The sequence below is a fragment of the Arachis stenosperma genome, chromosome 3, assembly GCF_014773155.1.
Source record: "Arachis stenosperma cultivar V10309 chromosome 3, arast.V10309.gnm1.PFL2, whole genome shotgun sequence".
Lineage (NCBI taxonomy): Eukaryota > Viridiplantae > Streptophyta > Magnoliopsida > Fabales > Fabaceae > Arachis > Arachis stenosperma.
In genome coordinates this window covers 27,576,591-27,590,782 of record NC_080379.1, presented here as the reverse complement: position 1 = coordinate 27,590,782, position 14,192 = coordinate 27,576,591, and the positions used below count along the sequence as shown (strand labels likewise).

Below are 14,192 nucleotides of genomic sequence, written 5' to 3'. Positions count from 1 at the left end.
TCATTAAAAAACCTTTTCAGGAAAAAGAGCACATCCACTAGTGAGATCCGTTGCCTTTTCTAGCTGTAGTACCTTCTTAGGTTGCAGGCGTGCCATGATTTGGGAAGCTCTCGTCCATCGAGTTCGGACAGTCGGTAGTAGCCCTTCCCAAGTACTTCTATGACTCGGTAGGGTCCTCTCCAGTTTGCTGCCAGCTTCCCTTCTCCGGGTCGAGTTGTTCCAATGTTGTTTCGGATTAAGATGAGATCGTTCTTATCAAAACTTCTTGGTACTACCCTTTGATTATATCTGGAAGCCATTCGATGTTTTAGAGCTTCCTCTCTGATCCGAGCTCTTTCCTGGATTTCAGGTAGTAGGTCGAGTTCTTCCCTTTGAAGTTGGGAGTTTGCTCCCTCATTATAATGGACTACTCTTGCGATCCTTCTTCAATTTCTACTGGAATCATTGCCTCCATTCCGTATGCTAATCGGAAAGGGGATTCCTTTGTGGTGGAATGTGGCGTCGTTCGGTATGCCCATAGAACCTGTGGAAGCTCCTCTACCCAGGCTCCCTTTGCATCTTGCAGTCTTCGTTTTAACCCTGCCAATATGACTTTGTTGGCGGCTTCGGCCTGTCCATTGGCTTGTGGATGTTCGACAGAGGTGTACTGGTGCTTCATATTCAAGTCGGCTATTAATTTTCTGAAGCCTGTGTCTGTGAATTGGGTGCCATTGTCTGTGGTTATTGAGTATGGGACTCCGAACCTCGTGACAATGTTTCTATATAAGAATTTTCAGCTTCTTTGGGCGGTGGCATTGGCTAGGGGTTCTGCCTCGATCCATTTTGTAAAGTAATCTACTCCTACTATGAGGAATTTAACTTGCCCTGATCCTTGTAGTGCTTTGCTAATGAAATAGATGGGTTGTTGTCCGTTTTCGTCTTCTCTGACTAGTGCTGACGCTACTGCCCTGCTTCCTACTGCGAGATATAATATGAGTGGTTCTCCTTCTCGTGGTCGGGATAGGATAGGTGGCTGTCCTAAGAACTTCTTAAAGTCTTGGAAGGCTTGTTCGCATTCTGTCGTCCATTCGAACTGTTTTCCCTTTCTTAAAGTAGCATAGAAGGGGAGGGATCTTATCGCGGCTCCTGCTAAGAATCGGGATAGGGCAGCCAATCTCCCGTTGAGTTGCTGTACTTCTTTGACGCAGGTTGGGCTCTTCATGTTAAGTATGGCCTGACATTTATCTGGATTTGTTTTAATTCCTCTTTGTGTGAGCATAAAACCTAAGAATTTGCCTGCTTCTACCGCAAAGGTGCATTTTGCTAGATTGAGTCGCATATCATGCTTCCTGATGGTGTCGAACACTTGGGCTAGGTCGGACAATAATGTCTCTTCACTTTGTGTTTTAATTAGCATGTCGTCCACGTAGACTTCCATGATCTTTCCGATGTGATCTGAGAAGACTTTATTCATTAGCCTTTGGTAAGTAGCTCCTGCGTTCTTGAGACCGAAAGGCATCACGATGTAGCAGTAGTTTGCTTTTGATGTTAGGAACGAGGTCTTTTCTTGATCTGGTGGATACATGGAGATTTGATTGTACCCCGAGTATGCGTCCATAAACGAGAGATATTTGTATTCGGAGGAAGCATCTACTAGAGCGTCAATACTTGGGAGTGGGTATGGATCTTTTGGACAAGCCTTGTTGAGATCGGTGTAATCGGTGCACATTCGCCACTTCCCATTTGATTTTTTCACCAACACAACGTTGGCTAGCCATAACGGGTATTTGACTTCTCTTATGAATCCGGCTTCCAGTAGTGCCTGTACTTGTTCGTCCACAGCTTGGGATCGCTCTGGCCCAAGTTTTCTTCGTCTCTGCTGCACCGGTCGAGATCCTGGATAAACTGCCAACTTATGACTCATTAGCGTAGGGTCTATGCCTGGCATGTCTGTGACTTTCCACGCGAAGAGATCGACGTTATCTCGCAAGAATCGTATTAGTAATTCTTTTAAATCTCCTTTTAGGATTGTGCCAATATTGGTTATTTTTTCCGAGGTGTCCCCGATCTTAATCTTTTCTATCTCGCCTTCTGGCTGGGGGCGAGGTTCTCCTCGTCGGTGAACTCCGCCCAGCTCGATTGTGTGGAACTCTTCTCCTTTGCCTCTGAGGTTTAGGCTTTCGTTATAACAGCGACGTGCCGTTTTCTGGTCTGCTTTTATCGTGGCTATCCCTTTTGGGGTCGGGAACTTCATACATAGGTGTGGGGTCGAGACTATTGCGCCGAGTTGGTTGAGTGTTGTCCGCCCTATGAGAGCGTTGTAAGCTGAACTTACGCCGACTACGATGTAGTCTATTCTGAGGGTCCTGGATTGGTCCCCTTTTCCGAAGGTTGTATGTAGTGGTATGTATCCGAGTGGTCGAACCGGGGTATCTCCTAGCCCATACAGGCTGTTCGGATATGCTTTAAGTTCTTTTTCTTCCAAGCCGAGTTTATCAAAGGCTGTTTTGAATAAGATGTCGGCAGAACTCCCTTGGTCTATTAAAATGCGGTGTAGGTTGGCGTTTGCCAATATGATAGTGATAACCATGGGATTATCGTGTATTGTGATGATGCCGGATGCGTCCTTTTTAGTGAATGTAATTGCCGGCATGTTGAGTGCTTTCTCCTCTCCTTCGACATGATATACTTCTTTGAGATATCTTTTGCGAGAGGATTTGGAAATCCCACCTGCTGTGAATCCGCCGTGTATCATGTGGACATGTCTTTCTGGTGTCCGAGGTGATCGTTCTGTTCGTTCGGTATCTTCATCCCTTTGTCTCTTTCTTTGATCATCCTCTCGGGTGGCCAGGAATCGATCTAATTTTCCTTCTCTCACCAATTTTTCTATGATGTTTTTTAGGTCGAAGCATTCGTTTGTGGAGTGTCCTCGGACTCGATGGTATTCACAATATTCCTTTCGGTTTCCTCCTCCCCTTTTGCCTTTGAGTGGCCGTGCTGGGGGGATTTTTTCTGTATGGCAAACTTCTTTGTATATCTCGACCAGGGATGCCCTGAGAGGGGTGTAGTTATGGTATTTTTTTATTTTTTCCCCTTGTCGATCTTCTTTTCTTTTGGATTCCTTGTCTTTGTCTCGGTAGGAGGCCCCCGATTTTGAGGTTTCTCCTAACCGAGCGTTTTTCTCCATGTTGATATACTTTTCTGCCCGCTCCTGCACTTCGTCTAAGGAGGTCGGGTACTTTTTTGATATAGATTGGCTGAAAGGTCCCTCTTGTAGGCCATTGATGAGTCCCATGATGGCGGCCTCCGTTGGTAAACTTTGTATGTCCATGCATGTTTTGTTGAATCTCTCCATGTAGTTGCGGAGGCTCTCCCGATCTCCTTGTTTGATCCCTAGTAAACTGGGGGCGTGCTTGGCTTTATCTTTCTGAATGGAAAATCTGGCTAGGAATTTTTTAGCTAACTCATCAAAGCTTGAGATGGACTTCGGGGGTAGGTTGTCGAACCATCGGATTGCTGTCTTTGTGAGAGTTGTTGGAAAAGCCTTGCAGCGAACAGCATCTGGGGCGTCAATGAGGTACATTCTACTTCTGAAGTTGCTGAGGTGGTGGTTGGGATCCGTGGTGCCATCATACAGGGTCATGTCCGGGAGTTTGAAGTCTTTTGGAATTTTGATTTTCAAGATTTCCCTGGTGAACGGGTCTTGCTCTTTGCGTGAATTTTCCTCGAGATTAGTCCGGGGGGCTTTTGATTTGAGATCGGCTTCCAATTGCTGTAGTTTTTCTTCCAACTCCTGACGTCGCTGCACCTCTCTTTGGAGATCTCTTCCAATTTCCCGTTGTTGTTGGTTTTCTTTTTCCAGTTGTTTTAGGCGATCCAGGAGCGCTTCTATTGCTCCTGAATTTGGGGAGTCTTTGTTTTTGTTGGTTTCCGGAGTGTTTTGTAGCGTGACATCCGCGTTTTTGTGCGGTGTCCGATCCTCCAGACTTGAATCATGGTCGTTGTCATGGTCGTCCGCCATGGTGATGGGATGACTTCCAGGTTCCCCGACAATGGCGCCAATGTTCCGAGGGTTACCTGAAACTGTAGGTCGATCTCGGACGAGACCTTCTGTGCTGGTCAGAACCGATGTGTCCGGCTGGTGAATAGCGGCCGGAGCTGGCGCGTCCGACTTGTTGGACTGAATGTGCCGCTGATTCTTTGTCACCGAAGGGTGGGGGTACCTGCAAGGGACTCCGATGCTTAAGTTAGCAAGGGTATTAAGCAGGTATTGAGTAGAATCAGAGTATGAGTTATACCTGGGTGCTCCAACGTATTTATAATGATGAGATGTGACCTTTTGGATAAGATAAGTTAGTTATCTTATCTTATCTTTATCTTTGAGCTGAGGTCAGTGTATCTTCAATGGAACCGCCTTTATCTCTATAGGCTTGGGTTGCCCTTGGATTTGGGTCGTGTTCCTCTGTTTGGGCCCTTTACTGGGCTCTCCTGTCGATTCGGCCGAGCTCTTTGAGAAGAGGTCGGCTAGTCGGACCTGAGGAGGTCGGTCGCTTTATCTCCAATCATCCCGGGTCGGATAGCTCGACCCAGGGTATGAACAATTCTTATTAAAGATAATACAACATGCATTACTCAATGTAAGGGTGGATACATCAAAGATGATAGAACAAAACATATTTCTCCTAAATTCTTCTTCATTCATGATCTTTAAAATTAGAAACAATTGATGTCTAACAAATCCGCTCAAACGATAATTTGACAGATTTATTTACAAAGTCATTTCCAAAATACTCCTTTGAAAGATTGGTACATCAGATTAGGATGCGTCGATTTTGAGATATTAAATAATGGTGACAAGATGGGAAGGCTGTACTCTTTTTTCCTTGTTCTGGTTTTTTTCCATTGGATTTTTCTTGATAAGGTTTTTAATGAGGTAGTCCTCATCACAAAGGATACTGTACTCTTTTCCTTCACTAAAGTTTTTTTCATTAGATTTTTCTTTAGTAAGGTTTGAACGAAGCATAATCCTAAATAGTCATAATCCTAAATGGTTATCCAAGAGAGAGTGTTGTGATAAAGATGATGATGTGGATGTCCATTTAATGTGTGCGGCTCACATTCTCAAAATTGAATTATATTAAAAAAGTTTGAAAAAGTAAATATTTTATTTTACCTCTATAAATAATGATATATAGTCTTACATACGTACACACAATTAATAATAACACTTCTCTATATCTCTTATATTTACACTATAATAATATTAAACTTTCTCTCTTTTCTCTATCTCTTTGTGGGTTTAAGTTGCAATATATATATTATTAGTAAATATACGAATCATTTCTATTATAATGAGATAATAGTATTAGTGAATATTAATATTAAAATATTCAATTTACATTTTTTTATTTTATATTTATTTTTTTATTTATTTATTTTACAATATTTTTATATATTATAATAATGTAATACTTTTTAAAAAATAAATAAAAAATACTAATAAAGATAAATATAATTTACGTGACAAATTTTTATTTATCCATTTTTATATCATACTGGTATGTATAAATTAGTAATCGTATTCGTATTGAAGCAATCAACTCTTTTTTATTTAATTCTCAAATTTTCGGATTTATTACTAGTTTTAATTTTTATAACTTCTAACAGTAGACTTGTAAAATAAACGTGTCTCAGGTTATGGACGTTTTCTGTCCCCTCCTAAGGAGTAAATACCTATAGTAGTCCCTGAGATTCACGCAATTACTCATAGTAATCCCTAAGATTTCGATTTCCCTATTGTAGTCCTCCAGATAGAGCTCCGAGCACTCAAACTAGTCCCTGGCCATATTTCAGGTGATGACTCATCACCGGAGCGCTGACGTGGCCTAGAATTGCCACGTGGGACATGTCCAAAACGACGTCGTTTTGGGTTTGGCGCCCTTGAAAGCCAAAAACGACGCCGTATAGTTGTTACTTAATATGAAAAACAGTTTTCTCCACCAACACAAACACTTCATCTCTTCTTCTTCCACCCTCTGAGTTCTTCTTCATCTCCCCAACAATGGCGTAGCCGTAGGGTTGTATGTGCTGGGTTAACAAAAATTTTAGAGAAGAAGTCATCTGATCAGAAGTTGTTGTTGCTCTTCCCTTCCCTTCCTTCACCACAAAGACGAGGTTCTGACGTTGTGATCGGACTGAAGGTAACCTTTTTTTTTAGTTTGCATTTTGAATACAGTGTTGGTTGATGATAGCATTAGTCAGTGTTGTTGAGGTTTTGGAGTTTTGGTGTCATTGTAGTATCTAGGGTTTGAATTTTTGTTGGGGTTTGTGGGGTTGCTGTAATAACCGAATGAAACAAGGAAGAAACAGGGAGAAGTATGGAGGTTTGGAAAAAAATATTTTCTTGTGGTGATTATTTTTCCTTTTTAATGCATGAGTAGGCTTTCAAATTCTCCCTATGTATTGTAAAAATTTTAAATTTCTTGCAGATGGAGGAGAAGTTGGACATCATGTTTCATCTGAGAACTGGCCTACAGCCACAGCCGCACCATTCTGGCGGAGCCGATTTTCTGCTCTTCGTTTGCGTTCTACTCCGGTTCCAACTAGATGGGGAACGAACAGAGCTTCCACCTGCAGTGCTACCTCCACCCATCATCGACATGAGTAGCAGCCCCGGATGAGAGTACATGAACAGGAACAAGTGTATGGAAGAGGAAGAAGAAGAGGTGAACAAGACGAAGAGGGGAGGTGTATGAGAATTTGAGGATTTAGGGTTAATTATACTAGGAGGGACCAATTTGGGTAAAAATTGGAACTTAGCCAGCTCAGCTAGCCGTTGGCAGCAGTCCAGCGTGGCAATCCTAGGCCACGTCAGCGCTCCGGTGATGAGTCATCACCTGAAATATGGCCAGGGACTAGTTTGAGTGCTCGGAGCTCTATCTGAAGGACTACAATAGGGAAATCGGGATCTTAAGGATTACTATGAGTAATTGCGTGAATCTCAGGAACTACTATGGGTATTTACTCCCTCCTAAGTGGTTCTTCAATTTCACAAATTAAAGAGCCTCTCTCTCTCTCTCTCTCTCTCTCTCTCTCTCATTTGAAAATAGCAATGGCGACGATTGCAATTATCGGAGCTGGTATCTTCGTGAGGACTCAGTACCTTCCTAGACTGTCAGAGATCTCCGATCTGTTCCATCTGAAAGCCATTTGGAGCCGCACGCAGGAATCCGCAAGAGCTGCCGTTGAAATAGCCGATAAGAACTTCTCCGGCGTTCAATGTAAGTGGGGAGATGAAGGCCTTGATGATATTATCCGTGATTCATCCATCACCGCTGTTGCTGTTGTTTTGGCTGGACAAAATCAGGTTGATATTTCACTCAAGATGCTCAAGGCTGGTAAACATGTTCTTCAAGGTAATTTCACTCTACTTGTAAGTTGTAATAACCTCTACTTTATTCTTTTGAACTAATCAACTTATTTTATGTGATGCCCAATTTGTTGGATATGAAGAGAAACCAGCAGCAGCTAGTAAGTAGCATTTTGCTCTACTTTTTGTATAACATCCATCACTTAACTTCCATAGCATGTAATTATGGCATTTTGGGAAATGCAGGTGTAAAAGATTTGGAAACTGCATTGCATAACTACAAATCAATTTCTGCTGATGCTCCTCGACAAGTAATTTGGTCTGTGGCTGAAAATTATCGATTTGAGCCTGCCTTAGTGGAGGTATTTGCTTCTTGATTCTTCAATGCTTCTCATCTTAAATTCTGAATCTAGCTTTCCAGTCACGTGAATTTTTTTGCAGTGCAAGAAACTAGTTGCTGAAATTGGGACAATGATGAGTGTTCAAGTTATTATTGAAGGATCAATGAACAGTTCAAACCCCTACTTTTCAAGCTCTTGGAGGCGCGATTTCACTGTATGTGCTTTGTGATTAAGTTGCTTAAATTCGGGATTTTGTTTGTCACATAACTCTGATGCCTTGAATCACTTCAATAAGCTCTGTTACTTGGCAAGAAATAAAGGAACTGAAGATTATATGATATCTTGAAATTAAACCAGTATAGTAGCGATATGGTTGAGATTCTGTTCTCACATATGAAATGCAAATGGATAGTGTAAATTTTGGTGATTTGAAATAACTTCATGCTATCAACACAACAGTTTGCTCCTCTTTTATCCTACTAAACTTCCATATATGCAGTCATCTTTTTATTCTTTCTGACAGGGAGGTTTCATTCTTGATATGGGTGTGCATTTCATTGCTGGGTTAAGAATGGTAATCTTCGAGATTTATATTTCACAGATTTCATGTCCTCTTTTGCATGAGCTCCTTATTAGTTAGTTACTAATCTAGTCAACTAGATCTTTTTTTGCATCTAATTTTCAAATTATGAACCAGTCTTTACCAGTACTCTGTTTTTTAACATTCAATGCTTCTATACAAAAGCACCTGAGTATTGAAAAGAAGTACCTTGTTTATTTGAAATTTTATGTGAAAATTATAGATTGAATTGCTTCTATTTTCACACTTCCACTATTTATTTCAGAAAGATGGCTTTTGATTCTAAAAGTTGATGAAATGTGATTTCTAACTAGAAAAATATAGAAGAACAACTGTTGTATACCTCACACAGATTTACTCCTCTAACAGGAATTCTGAAAAGGTCAAGCTGTTAGACTTGAGTTATATATTATCACTTTCTGGGGAAATAAAACTTACTCGTATTCTGTGTCTTTTATTGGCTATTTTGACAGGTTGCTGGGTGTGAAGTGGTTTCAGTTTCGGCTATGACATCTCATGTGGATTCATCTTTACCTCCCCCAGATAATATATCATCTGTCTTGTAAGCCTCTTTTATGAATTTAACTTTTCAAAACTTGACTGGATATCTAATATTAATTTTGGGTACTAGAATGTATTTAGTATATTAATTAATATAGTATCTATGTATATCCTGAATTGATTTTATGTTTATTTAGTTTGATATTATATTGATTTCAACGTTATGATTAGATTGTATCCTTGGTCTTTAAATAGACACTCTTCATTGTACATTCACACATGAACAACATCTGAATATCAAGTTTACTATTCAGTAATTATCATAAAATTCTAACATTGGGAATGTTTTTTCTTTAGCCATTTGGAGAATGGTTGTTCAGGAGTATTTGTAATGGTTGTCTCCTCGAGAACACCCAAGGCATGTGGTAAATGATAATTCATGTTATATTAATATGCTCAAGTGCAATGAACGCGAGTTAGTAGTATGCATATCTTCATTAGTCATGGTTTTAATCTTGTAAGTCTGACTCGTGGTGTTTAACACATTAAAGATCTTGTGGCGAGTTGTTGGCATGAACGGGACATTGCAAATTGAGCGTGGATTTCAAGGACAACATGGCTACCTGGTACATACTATAACAACCTAGTCACAGGTTTTGATGTATAATGAATTTCTTATTTAGTATTGTAACATAAACTTTAAAACACTGACAATATTAACCATGAATTAACTAAAATAATTTTGTACCCATGAAAAATGGTTTTTATGTGATAAAAGTATCCAAACGTTAATTTTATTCATGTGTAGATTTGTCAATATTCCGAACTTTCATGATAGAAATGACAGTTTTTTGTCTTTCATGTATACAAAATTAGTTTTTCTTTATTTATGGGTAGGTTTATCAACATTCTGAATTTTATTGGATAGAAATGATAGTTACTCCTAATTTTAATCAAAGCACTGTCAGGTATCTTAATTAATTTTGATGCTATTATAGGTTTCATTATATGGTGTTGATGGACAAAGTAAAAGCTCCTTTTTCCCATTCAGTGGAGTAACTGAAGAATTAAAAGCTTTTATTAGTGATGTATCTGAAAGCACTCTTAAGGTAATTGATTGAGCTTCTTAGAGATGTTTCCACCTTCTCAATTACAAATTCCTCCTCTCATTTATCTATATTCATCATATTTCCTTCTATTCGACAATTATGTCCCGATTTATTCGGACAACTTAACATCCATATTTGAACAAGAAATGGGATTCAATCCATGCAGGGAGCTCTGTCCACTGATCTAATTTACTTGTCATTTGCAGAAGGGGAGTGAGTTAGTGGCTGAGCCCCGCCTCTCTTACATTGAAGGTGCAAGAGATGTTGCTGTTTTAGAGGCAATGCTTGAATCTGGAGCAAGGAATGGTGAACTAGTTCATGTTAAAAGGTTTTGAAGTTAAGTAACCCATGGAAATAGCTTCGTTGCCCACATAATTCAATATCAGTGAATTATTTTATATTGGTCATGAACATAGTGCTTGTAAAAGCAGTTGATGTGTATGAATAATTCCTGTGTGTAAAGAACAATTCGTTTAGGCGTTGTATTCATTTATTGAAATAATTGCTGATGAAGAAACTATTATTTCCGGATTCCGATCACAGCAGATATATATGATCATGCATCTTTAACTTTTAGTATCTTCAGTCTAAGTATTTCTTATTCTGGTATTTGATTTCAGTTATTTTATTTTATCTTGTTTTTTAGAGATGTGAAATTCCTAATAAAAAAATATTAATCTAAATCATGAATTAGTTTCATCCAACAACTTGTAAGTTTGTCTCTTGTTAATGGTTAATGGATCAAGAATAGAATTTTATATACTAGAATCTTTTTCATATAGATTTTTTTATTTAAATTAATAAAATATAATATTTACAAAAATGTATAAATTGTAGAAGATTTATCGATATATGTAATGTGTTACATTCCACGTACTGAGACTGAGAGTACAAAAAACAAGTATCCCAAATATATAGTTACCAAATATGATACAAGAAAAATTTATCAGATCTCAGGTGCACTCCTGAAATATGATACAAATACACAAATTGGGTGGACAGTGCCCGGAATATACTGATAATGAAATTGAGATTTAGTACTCGAAATATGTATATCACATGGTATATAAAGGGTGCAACCGAGATCAAGAATTATTTTGACAACTTTTTAAAGTTTTGGAAATTTTGGTTACATTTTTAGTTTAATGCTGAAAGCATATATGTCTCGTCCACGTGGCATATAATTGAGGCATTAGATTTTAACGTTAGTTTATCTTTCTCTTATATTAAGTAATTAATTAGTTGACATATTTTGATTTACTTAATTTTAGTTAATATGTTAGGATATTTTGACTTAATTAATTAAATAGTGTGTTAGAATAATGACACTTTAGATTAACATGATTTAAATAATCATTTGGCATGTTAGCATAATTTAATCTACGTAGTTAGAAAATGTGTCGTTGGATTTAATTAACTAGAAAACCATTAGTTAATATAGAATATTAGAAGATGAATAATTAATTTGTTAAATTTAGATGAAGTTTTTTTGTACCGAATACTTAATTATATTATATTAGGATATTGCTAATTAATATTAATATTGTTATATGATTTTATTCATGAAATAAAATTTTTTAATTAAATTATTAAATTAATTAAAAGACCATTAGTTAGTATAGAATATTAGAAGATAATTAATTAATTTTTTAAATTTACATGAAGTCCTTTTTTTACGGAATACTTAATTATATTAAGATATTACTAATTAATGTTATTATACAATTATATCTTATTTACACATTATACATTTCTGTGAATATTATATTTTATTAATTTAAATAAAAAAAATCTTTTTCATACACTTCAATTTAATCAAACCATATTTTTTATACAAAATTATTTGATAACAAAAAAAATCAACTAAAAATAGTCATAACTTACTTTATTTAGTATTCATTAATTATCTAAATAAAATAAATTTTGACTATTTTTTTTTGTTTTCTTAACATTATCGTTTTGACTATTTTTTTTTGTCTTCTTAACGTTATTGTTTTGTATATAAAGTACAAAATTAACTATTATGTATTATCCATTAGTTAAGAATTATGCCTACACAATTTTCGTAATTTAAAAGTATCTAAATTGTATAAGTATTTTGAAATTATTTCTAAATACAATTCTCGTTATAGGTAGTGGTATAATACATGTCGTTTTCATGAAAAAGGCACTGTTTGTCAATGCACTAAAATGTGTTTACTTAATTTCGAAATACAAATGCGTTTGCAGCGAGATATGTTTTGAGTCAAAGAAAGCGAAAACGAAATCACAACGGCCTGCAATGTGAGGCCTGAGGGAGTATATACCTGCTGTTTAATCATATTTATCTTATTAATAAGCTTTCATCGGTGTTTTCATAACGTTGACATTTTCGTTTGGGTTGACTTTTGGATATAAACCCATTAATTATTTAATTACTTGTTACTCGGCTTATATCACAATTGCTAGTGTATATATGCTCAATAATATTCGAAAAATAAAAAAATCAACCAAAATAATTTTAAATTATTTTATTTATTAATTATTACTAAAAATTGTATAATAGTTTGGACTTCTTTTGTTATTGATGGCAATGCCGGAGATGACACTAAAGATAATTTTCTGTTTATTGTATTTACATGTTCTTTAGCTATGTTTCTTAGCATTCCGCTCCACTATATTGTGTTGAGTTCCTTTATTTAAAAAATATATATATAATAAATATATAATTATAAATATTATGTATATAAAATTATAAATATTATATTATATAAGATAACTAGATATTATTTTTTTAGTATTACGATCATATATATATCTAACAAGAAAATAAAGATAAGAAAATAAAAGATATGTAATTAAAGTTGTTGTTTACATGATAAAGAGTCATGCTATTTATATGGATTTTTTAAACTAACCTCATAAATATTTAGATACCAACTACTTATTATTACTCTAACACAACTACTCTAATACGCCCCCACAAGTTGGAGGATGAAAAATATTAAGAACTCCTAGTTTTGATAGATTAAGATGAAAGAGACGAGGGGACAATATGTCAGCCAATTGTCCTGAAGAAGAGACAGGAAGAAATTTCATCATTTCAATTTGAGCCTTTTGACAGACCACATGACAATTAACTTCCAAGTGTTTAGTTCGCTCATGAAAAATAGGATTTGCTACAATGTGTAGAGCACTCTGATTATCACAAAAAAGAATAGGAGTGCGATCAGTTAGAATTTGAAGAAAATGCAGCATATTGATCAACCATTAAAGCTCACATGTGGTGTTTGCAAGAGCCCTATATTCTGCTTCTGTTGAAGACCTGATAACAGTGGATTGCTTCTTTGTTTTCCAAGAGATCAGAGATTTTTCCAAAAAAAAAAAAAACAATAACCAGTTAAAGAACGGCGAGTATCTAGACAACCCGCCCAATCAGAATCATTGAATCCACATATATGAACAAAAGAGTCACGGAAAAGAAAAGACTTCTGCCTTGATTAGACTTCAAGTATCTCAAAACCCAATTTGCTGCACGAAAATGGGATTCAGTAGGAGAAGCCATGAATTGGCTAAGCTTCTGTGTAGTGTATGTAATGTCAGGCCGGGTAGTAGTAAGGTAGAGGAGGCGGCCAACAAGACGAAGATAAATTAAAGGATCAGAAAGCAAAAGGTTATTGTTCTGATGTAACTTTGTAGAACTGTCCACAGAAACAGATTCTGGTTTAGCACCCAACAAGCCAGAATCTTCCAATAAATCAACACAATACTTTCTTTGAGATAAAGAAATTTCTTGAGCAGAATGAGCAACTTCAATACCCAAAAAGTATTTAAGGGTACCCACATATTTGATTTTGAAATGCTGATTTAAAATAGATTTAATGGTAGCCATTTCAGAAATAGAATTGCTAGTGAGAACAATATCATCAACATACACCAATAAGACGGAAACTTCAGTGTAACACCCTACCATACAAAGTCTTATGCTTAAGTCATAATTCAGAGATGGCAAGGTATTACGACCTCTAAAATAAAAAAAATTAGTAAATATATTAGTATGAATGATTGATTATAACTAGGAGCCTTTGTGGAAAAAGGGGTAAACAAAAACCGCAACTCAAAAGCGCATCACTCCGATCGATAACGTATCGAATAAGGATAGACCAACGCGAGATTATATATATACAAAAGAGTGTCAAAAACAGGAATATCAAGACTCAAGATCCGGCTGCGAAGATAACCGGTCCGAGCATAACAATATATACATATGATAAAATAAGGAAAACCCCAAAGGAAACCCAAAGGGACACAAATACATAAAACCTATTCTCCAA

General features: G+C 36.6%; 1 protein-coding gene across 2 annotated transcripts; it reads left to right on the top strand.

Moving 5' to 3' along the window:
• Positions 1–7,047: 7,047 nt before the first annotated feature.
• Positions 7,048–10,458, top strand: LOC130969412 (uncharacterized). 2 transcript variants are annotated; one of them, XM_057895115.1, is made up of 10 exons: positions 7,048–7,394; positions 7,492–7,509; positions 7,595–7,710; positions 7,790–7,903; positions 8,213–8,263; positions 8,743–8,831; positions 9,128–9,188; positions 9,322–9,396; positions 9,769–9,879; positions 10,086–10,458. In XM_057895115.1, exons 1-10 carry the CDS (start codon positions 7,091–7,093, stop codon positions 10,212–10,214), a joined length of 1,068 nt encoding a protein of 355 aa, XP_057751098.1. In that variant the 5' UTR covers positions 7,048–7,090; the 3' UTR covers positions 10,215–10,458. The 2 variants fall into 2 exon arrangements, with proteins under 2 accessions (XP_057751098.1, XP_057751099.1); XM_057895116.1 differs by having other exon boundaries at positions 10,046–10,259.
• Positions 10,459–14,192: the final 3,734 nt, after the last annotated feature.